Source organism: Cystoisospora suis, assembly GCF_002600585.1.
Source record: "Cystoisospora suis strain Wien I chromosome Unknown contig_117, whole genome shotgun sequence".
In the NCBI taxonomy this organism is placed as follows: domain Eukaryota; phylum Apicomplexa; class Conoidasida; order Eucoccidiorida; family Sarcocystidae; genus Cystoisospora; species Cystoisospora suis.
The window spans coordinates 1-8993 of record NW_027152919.1 but is presented as its reverse complement, the minus strand read 5'-3'; the positions used below and the strand labels follow the sequence as shown (position 1 = coordinate 8993).

Genomic DNA, 8993 nt, shown 5'->3' with positions numbered 1-8993 from the left:
GTAACGCTGTTATAGGCAGCTAAGAGTACTGCCCACAACGCGGAGAGCTCTGTAGTGTACAGTGGTTCTTGGACGCCTGGTGCCGTAACAGACGCTACGGTACGGGGAAGGCGCTGGACCGGCTAGGCAGGCGGAGACTCTAGACTGGTTTCTCGTGGAGCGGACCTTCTGCGACGGCGTTGGAAACGCCGTGCGCAGGTAAGCGACTGGGGACAATTAACCATTATCCTAGTGAAAAGAACACCGCTTCTGTGGAAACAGTGCTTGTAGTTACTATTATGTGTGGTAGATGGGGAACAAACTGTCTCCCTGCTCGACTCTGATAGAAGAGTTGAGCTGTACATTCTCGTGGGAGCCAGATTCTCGGGAGCGTGCGCGGGGCTCCGAACGTCTCCAGCAGCACGGTGTGCCCCGTCTGTGCCCACGTACGTCTCTCTCTTGTGAAAGTATTTCTGAAGTGTGACGCCGCGAGGGCAACCCACTGTCGCAACTCGGACCACTGGCGAGTATCTAGTGCCGCCCCTTGTACAGCGGGCACCACAATAGTAAGGCAACAAGTCGATTATGACGGCCGGCTTCCGAGTGAGGGTCGTGCCTTGTGACCTGTTTGATGAGCGGGGAGACATTTGTCGTACCTTGCACCGTCGAACAGGAATTCTTTCCAATCAAAGCACTGGCCGACCGCAGCCAGCCGCGAAAAAACGTGCTATCGCCGCGCAGCATAGATGGCGGCGGAGAGATCGGAAGTGGTTGAACACCGTTGTGCTGCCAGCTGGACAGTTGGCCTACTATGCACTACGGTTCGTCAGCCTCCACATGCCACAACGGCTTTTTCTGGGTGCGTCCCACTACACAAACACCTCCGCTGTCAATGCAAACGTAAACACGGCGTCAGCACTCGTGTTGTCCGAAGCCCCGCGCACGCCCTTGCAAGTCACTGCCTCTTAGTGGATTTTGTAGCTTCACCCCCGTATGAGAGTTGCTCTGCTACTTCTCCTGGTTCCGCCGAGACCGTCTGACTCTACTTACAGAACGGTCAATTGTTTCGCGTCTCTTCTGCCCGCGGCGGACAGAAAGTCCGGTCCCTGGGCATCAACCCACTGTACAACCTCCGCCTGCCTGGAGGCGCATCCAGCTTCTTCCAGCACCCTAACGTCACAGATTGCTTTTCTTGAGCCAAGCTGACCTGCGGCGCCTGACCTGCGGCACTGTCACTGAGGGGCCCTGCCGGCTGGACGGATGACGTTTGGAATAGTAGGCAGGTACAAAGGAAGGCAAAGCGGACCGCTGCTCGCGGCAGCTGCTGGGGTCGTCATCCCGTCGTAGGATCCCACTCGGTCTCCGTCGCGTCTGTAGCGGTCCATCGCAACTCAAAACGTTTCGCCATCCGGCGGTTGTCAGCTGGCGAGCGCTGGCGGTCAAGGGCAACTTTAGATCGAAAAAGGACGAGAGAGAAGAGCGTTTTCACGTTTTACCAGCTGAGCTGCTGCGTTGCCCAGTGTGCTTACGGAGGTTTCTGCGAAAGAGCATTCCCCATGCGCTGCGCGGAGGGAGCGACGGTGGCGCTGGGGACAACGACCGCTTTTACGGGGGCCCCGACACGGCCGACTAGAATCCTTGTGTCAGACCGCTCAGTTCCATTGAAAAGCGGGGGGCCTGTCGGCAATGCTCCATTTCTTTTTTTGATTGCAAAAAGCACTCCACTGCTTGTAAGCCAAAGCCTGTGTCAACCGACCTCCGGCGGTCTCTTACGGCCCAGCGCGCGGCCAGAAACGGCCGTGCGACAGGAAGGCTCCGTGGCTAGTCCCATCCTTCACGTCAGCCTCTAGTCTGCTCTACCTCCCTGTGCCTAGAGATCGCGATGTCTGTATGGCCCTTGAACACCAGTGGGACTGAAAAACTATGAGCCTCAGCCGTACCGTGCTCCGTTTATATATCGGAACCGCAAGTCCAGGAGCGTGAGCTCTTACAGTTCTTCAGCAAGTTGTCCCTGTGCCGAACACAGGTGTGAGCTCCCTCGGTTTCCATTTAACTGCTGGGTTCTTTCTCGCTCGCCTCTGTGACGGTGAGAAGCTCCGGAGGGGACCATGACTGACGTCTCGACGGTACGGACGTCGCCGCTGAATCACCTCAAAGCCGTTGGAAGGGCGCCGCACCGGTCTCCACCCACGCCACTTTGGGCGGCACTCAAACCACGCCTTCGGTCTTTTGGATGCCAGCTGGTGTACAACACGCAGCTGAGGCTGTGCGAAGCTGGGAGCGTAATGCTGGTACAGAAAACCTGTTCGTGGGATGCAGTGTAGACGTGGAAACTTCCTTGTTGCAGTCGGTGTCACTGTGTCAACGTTCTGGAGAGCCGTGGCCGGGTTTCACTCTTCTTCATGCCAAAGAGCCCTCGCGCGGCTGATGGCAATCCGGAGGCATCTCGAGCTGTATCTGCCTAAGTGTACTGCATTGCGGGTTTCACTCACACGAGACGAGGGGGTTTCCTTGGGGCCACTCACAATCTGGCTAGCATCCCCGTCAATCGGCTCACCACGAGCTAATGGCGTACCCATGCGAGTTGTGAGTTGAAGCCCTCATGTCTTTTTTTGACTCGAAGCGTCCTCCGTCCTGAGACTTGGTGTACACCCCGCAACCCTTAGCAACTAGGTGGGTTTCTTTTTCTCTTGCTTCTTACAAAAGTAGGCATTCCCGGTGATCACGATCGTCTCTGTCATCCAATAGCTTAGAGCAAAACCCCCCCCAGTTTGTCTGGAAGCCTGTCCGGTCAGTTAACAATTCGCTGGGGACGGCGCTTGTTCCTTACTGACTAACAACTGCCTTGTGTATTTGACTGCGGGGGACAGAAGACTTTCACATTCTTCCTTGAGGGTGCCTACCAAGAAGCAGTGTGCGGCTGGGCTTCTCTGCGTTGTGCGATCTGTGCTTGCGTCCTTCATGCTATCTTCAGAGCACCCTCGCCGAAGGAATCTCGAATTCCTGTGTGGTAGTCTGTACTCGCTTGATTGAGGCTACCGCTGTCCCCTCGTGTATGGTAGAAGAATTGCACCTATGTTTCTGATGCTAGTAGAAGAGTCTACCTCCTCAGGTGCACGACGGAATCGAAAATTGTCTCCCAACTGTTGTTGCAACGGCAACTGAGAAGCAAGTCCAAGCTTAAAGAGAAGGTTGCTCACAGGCAGTAGTTCAGTCCTGAACACGAGGGGCTCGAGCTGGCAGGAAGAGGGCATGCGAGGTCACGGACGCCTGGGGAAATGCTTCCAGGAAGAGTGGTGGCGGGCAGCACTATGCCATGAAGAAGCGCCTGTTGTCAACTGGAACACCGAAATGGCTGGTCCTCGGTGATGCGGCAGGAGCTGACGAACCTTTTCAGTTTCACTCAGGCCACAGAGGAAGCAAGGGGGACCGGGAGCGCCTGGGAACGCTTTTCGCTTGACACATTGTTCTCAGAGGCTTCCCGGAGTTTTGGTGCACGAGCCGACCTTTTCTGGGTCCTTAGCTTTGCCAGTCTCGTCGACACCGAAGAACCCTGAAGATGCACGTTTACTTTTATGCCCGACTGCATTTGCTGCATGGTGATCATGCGGGAGAGGAGGAGGCCTTGCGTTAGGGCAGTGAGCTTTTCTGGAGCCTGTATCCCAGGATCCCTGACAGGAGATCCCAAGAAGACTTCATCCGCAAGGAAGCTAAAGCGCTCCGCAAGAGGGCATGCTCGTTTGCGGTCGACTACTTGAACTGCAGTGCCTAGTTCATTGAGACTAGTCTGTTAATTCCTGGTTATTGCGGCTGCCGGAAAAAGATATACTGGCCAGCACCTTCCGGGACAGCGGTGCGGGTTCCGACATCACGTCCGTGAGCCTAGCTGAAAACTACCCTCCGCAGGCACCGGCTCGATTCCGTAGAGTCCAGGGACGGCTGCCTTCGCGCCACGACGGGGAAGTATAGATGTCAAGCCGCAGCTCAGTTAGGTCGCGCGGCCTACGATACTGAACAGAAGTGTAAGACAACGGGACGTTCCGGCCATGGGGGCGAAGCTGCGAACCCGCAACCCGGGAGCTAAGGGCGGTGTGACGCATGGCTTTGTAGTTTTCCTGCTCCTTTACTTTTCTACGACTGCGATCGAGAAAGCTGCTGCCGTCAACGAATTTGTAAGCACAAGAAGGGGAGGCTGTTTGGACAGTTGAGCGCGTTTCAACAAGCTTGGGCAACTTTTCAGAGCGATTCTCCTTGTGTCTCGGGTGATCACTTGCCGCATTCCATTCGCCTTGTACACCAGCAGGAACAAAGAACGGGGCCGTAGTTACCCGACGCCTGTGGAGAAGACACCTTTTCTCAGGCAACTGCGCAACACGGCCACAAGCGGGCCAGTATGTGACATCAAATTGTCCGGGTTCCCTGGTATTTTCTCGCTACTTTAACGTGTTCTTTCGCTTTTTTTATGGAAGCAAGTTCTCGATTCGATGTCCCGCCAAGGAACCAGTTCTCCCAGGTTGCTGAAGTGCCGGCACTTGCGCCTTAGTGTGCACTATACATGTACAGCGCGGTTCGGTGCGAGTAGGTGTAGACTTGGGGGCACATGTGATTAGAATGTTGCCTATTTTCGGACCGAATCTGTTCTCATGACGTGCGTGCTGTTCGTGTAACTTTGTCGGCGCTTCGTTCAGGAGGAGATAACAGCTGGACAGGCAGACGAACCACTGCTGACCGTGCGACGCGCGTACCGGCCTCGACCTTCAAATCCCCACAGCGGCCGAGAAGCTCCAGACGTTGCGGGAGCGCAGTACATTCTCGCGGGCGACACGCCGTACGTTTTTGATGGAGTCCCGTTCCGGCACGGCATCAAGAAAAAGCAGAAGAAAAATGTTGAACCAGGCCAAGCAGAGGCTGACGGAAGTCCAGAGGACGGACGGGCTGGCGGGCGGTGCGCGTTTTTCCTTTTTGCACACTCGCTCTCTCTGAGGCCGAGCGTTCTCGTGAAGGATAAGGATGCCGTGGAATGGAGTGAACTTTGGTAAGCAGCGCGTGCCCATTGGGGAGCGGCCTGCTGCGGAATATCCGATGTAATTGAAAAGGGGCCAGCAACTGTTTTCTTGCTCGCGTTAGTGAAGGGCTCTGCAATAATGCGTAGCGGGCCCGTTTTCGTATGGCGATGCACCGGGAAATCATCCGCTTAGATGCGACGGGACATACTTTCAGCGCTTGACAGTTGCCTCAGATACACGTTTTCTCGCCCCTGCCAGGACAACTTGTTATGAACGTTGTAGGCTGTGCATACTGTCGAATCAAGAGCCACCTCATGTTGGTTTCCTTGCACAGTTTGTTCACTTGCCAATTCAGGTACTACATGATGCGCGAGCTACAGCGTCGTGGAGAATTCGACACTTTAGTGTTGCTGGCACCTGATGCGCACAACCGCCAACAGAATGGACCCATTCGCCATCTAAGGTCTTATGCGGCATACCTTGCACGGAAGGTCCGCTTAGTTGTTAGCTCCCTTCTTGACTCTGCAGCCCCAGTCTCTTCTTCAGAAAGGGAGAGCCCGGGGCACATAAATGATCCGGGGCAGCGTGGAACTGAACTGAACTCCTCTACCTCCAGGCACAACAAGAACGCGCGGAGAGGCGAGCAGAGGGGATCGCACCATCTACAATCCCGTAGAAGCAGCAGGCGTCTGGCAGCCGAGGACCTGCGGAAAAACCTTTCCAGGTTTCCTCGTGAAAGTGGAAGGTCAGCAGCGAATGACCCCGTCGTTGATGTGCCAGTCACGCAGCAGCTGGCGCAGCCACTGCACCAGCAGAAGATGAGTTCCCGGAGAGGGCACTTTCAGCATTCTCGGCGAGGCGCCGTCCACCGCGAAGGGCTGAGAGAACAACAGGCAGCCCTAGCTACAGAAAAAGAGCATACATGGCTGTCGTCCTTGGCAGACATTCAATGTGCAAGCGTCGACCTCTTCTGGCTCGGAAAGGGACACGGGGGAGTGGCTGTTCGTCTCATGGCTGCGCTTGGAGAAGACCTTTGGGAGCAGGAAACAGCTGTCACCGAGGAAAGCGAAATTTTGCTGTTGCACCAACTTCTGGCGGAACTCAACTACACCTCCGTTCGCCTTCGCTCGGTCGCGATAGTCGGTGCTTTGAATGCAGGCTTAGGTGGGCGAGCGCGCGGAGAGCAGAACCGGGGAATTGAGAAGGTTTTGGGGAGCTGGGCACCCAGCCTGGCGCGGCTGAGCCCTAACTGGGTGTTTCACAAATTACTCGGAGCAGGGTTTGTGCAAGAGCTGTTGCATGGTGACCGAGGCCGGCTGCTGTGTACACTGGCACAGCAGGAGAAGCACAGCTATGAAGTTTCTCGGCGAGCAGGATCTCTCCTGACGCTGGCAGACAATGTGATCTTCTACGGACAGCTGAACGAACACAGGCGAGTATCAGCTGCCAGCGTACTTGGCATATGGGAGCCGGTGCTGCTCAATTCAGTAGGCTTTGCCAAGCTGGCAAGCAGTGAAGAACATCACAATCACTATCGATACATAGACGTGACCAAGTCTCCGACCAACCAACAGCATCCGCAAACGGGATACAGCCAAGAACACGTGGGAATCGTTAACTCGGTGAAATACAGTAGCACGGTAGGCTTCTTTAGTGACGGGGACGCAGGGAAACCCGGGACACAATCTTCTCGTCTGGAAAAGCGGCTGCTTTTGTTCGATAGGAACGTCTGCAAAGTAATGCCTCGCAGGATGTTATACGAAGCGACACTCAAATTGCTGGAAATAGCCAACGAGCAGCAGGAGCCTAGTCCTTTTGTGCCACTGCGATTTGCCCGCTATACGGACTACAATACTCTTTACGTGAATGGAAAAGATATCAGGCAAAGAGGGATTTTGTTTTTTGGGAAGAAAAGAAGAAACTTCAATATGGCAAAGTGGGGATTTATGCACGTGGCCGTGCGCATGTCGCAGCCGCGCGCTGTGATCACAGCCACAGACTTCGATCGCGACAAAGCAATCCCATCAGAAGATTGGTTCACGTACGTAGGCGAAAGGGGACTGTTCTAAGAAGTCATGCCGAGTGTTACAACGCTCTTCTGACGCAGACGGCTATACCGGGTTCGTGAGCCTAGCTGCGAACCCGGTCCGGTTGTCCAGGGGCCTTCTTGAGAGTGACCCGCGTTTTTAGGAGTGCCTGGAGTAACCCAGCAGCAAGCAGTTTCGGCTGGCTACACGGACACCTGTCGCCGGCGGTTTGGGCGCGGGCCAGGATGCCATTCCAAGGCAACTCTACGTTGGAGGACGCCGAAGAGCACACGAGCCGTACTGTTTTGTTTGGTGTTGGTCACTCGAAGAAAATGCACGCTCCGGGCGCGGTGCAGGACTGCGTGGCGAAGAAAGGCAGCGGTCCTCAGGGTAGGGGGCGGCGCACAAGGTAACGACCGGAAAGGAGAAAAAGCAGGGGCCGCACCAGCGTTTTAAGGAATGACTGACCGTGACCAGCTGGACACCTCTCAATGTAGGGGACATCTGTACCACGCCAGTGTTTCAAGGCGTTACGCCCCATAGCGGCCTCGCGACCTGTGTAGACGGAAGCGTATACTCGGTAAGCGAGAAGTGTGCCATAAGGCCCGATCGCAGTCTCGAACTGCGGTAGCTCGGGTAGAAAACCGTTCTGATCGTGCGGGATGCAGGCAGACTGTTCTTGGTGCTGCACGCAACAAAAACTGTGTTCGTCACACATGCCGGATGCGACAACGCGGTTGTGATAATGCATGCCGCGCTAGGTGCGGCCTTTTATGACTCCGTCGGCCCGTCTACTGAATGCAGTTCCCTGTTTTCGACACATCGAAAGTAAGAAGGTGCTCGCACGCACTCAGACACCCGGCCGTACAAGTAGATGACGCCCTCGCAGCTAGCGTGCTTGCACAACACTCGGACACTTGTGCGTGCAAGCGGGTAACGCCCTTGGGGGCTAAGGTCGCGGAATGCCGGCGAGTCGGAGATTCTTTCGCTCGATCGGATAGTGAGCTCGCGAACGGTGCCAGCATTCGACCCCAGATACCATAATCAAAACATCCCTGCTGCTGACTTCCTCGAATCTCAAAATTACTATACGGGCGTCATTTTACCCTCTTCTAACCAGGCCCCGGAGGGGAGCGTTCTAGTAAGAACATCTTCGCCGCGTTAAACTGCTGTTGTGGAGTGTCGCCTCTTGAGACAGCCACCGGGCTATGCAGTCGCCCGAAGGCGCAGTGCTATTCGGAAGCTGCAGCTTCTCGAGCTAGCGATCACGCCCTCTGTTTAAGAAAACGTGTCTGAACTGAATGCGCAGTGAACCCAACGTGCAGTTGCTTTCGGCGGGAGTGCCAGCGGACTGAGTCGTCGTGAACCGGCAATGCGACACGCACCCCGAGGTGGAGGCGCCGGCCCGTTTACTGTTTTCACCGCTTTCAATACTGCGCAAGCTCAGCAGACCCTATGCCCTCCGGATATGGATGTGAGGTGAGGGCGACATCCCGGTCAGCTTGTAGCGTTTCTTGCACAACTCTTGAACTGCTTGGTAACCGCGGTTCGAGCAAAGGGAGACTCCCCCAATCGTTCGTCGACTGAGTGGACTCCCCAGAGGCGGGAGACAGCTCCAGGAGAGACCGCGAGCGAAAGGCACTTCCCGCAAGAGAGGCAGAGGTGAAACGTGAGAATAAAGGGGTGACAGATGAGGAAACACAGCTTCTGTTCGATACCGAAGACGCTCAGGTAAGCATTTTCTGTTCACATCAAAGGAAAGAGTCAGAGGGGCACTGTAACGCCGGTGACGCGACTGTGTGCCGCCGCCCGGTGTAGTGCGTGCTGTGCCGCGTGGGCCCCCAACACACGGGTGTACTAATCTGTTCAGATACGGTGTGAGGGCGGGGCTCCTCACAACGGACCCGCCATTTCCGGGTGACTCTGCCTCGGGCGTCGACACAAGGCATGGGCGTATCTCACGATGGGCATCGGCCGCCAG

General features: G+C 55.7%; 1 protein-coding gene across 1 annotated transcript; it reads left to right on the top strand.

The window, feature by feature from the left end:
- The first annotated feature begins 1387 nt into the window (after positions 1 to 1387).
- CSUI_000288 (uncharacterized protein) lies at positions 1388 to 7858 on the top strand. The gene is made up of 3 exons (XM_068060522.1): positions 1388 to 4151; positions 4668 to 5014; positions 5341 to 7858. The coding sequence occupies exons 1-3, from the start codon at positions 4026 to 4028 to the stop codon at positions 7052 to 7054; spliced, it is 2187 nt and encodes a 728-aa protein (XP_067927502.1). The 5' UTR covers positions 1388 to 4025; the 3' UTR covers positions 7055 to 7858.
- Positions 7859 to 8993: the final 1135 nt, after the last annotated feature.

Bases quoted from the DNA above. Each gene is read 5' to 3' on its own strand.
- CSUI_000288 (XM_068060522.1), top strand. From the start codon at position 4,026: ATGGGGGCGAAGCTGCGAACCCGCAACCCGGGAGCTAAGGGCGGTGTG. The intron at 4,152-4,667 runs GTAAGCACAAGA...CGCTTCGTTCAG, and splicing joins CTGCTGCCGTCAACGAATTT to GAGGAGATAACAGCTGGACA. The intron at 5,015-5,340 runs GTAAGCAGCGCG...TTGCCAATTCAG, and splicing joins GTGGAATGGAGTGAACTTTG to GTACTACATGATGCGCGAGC.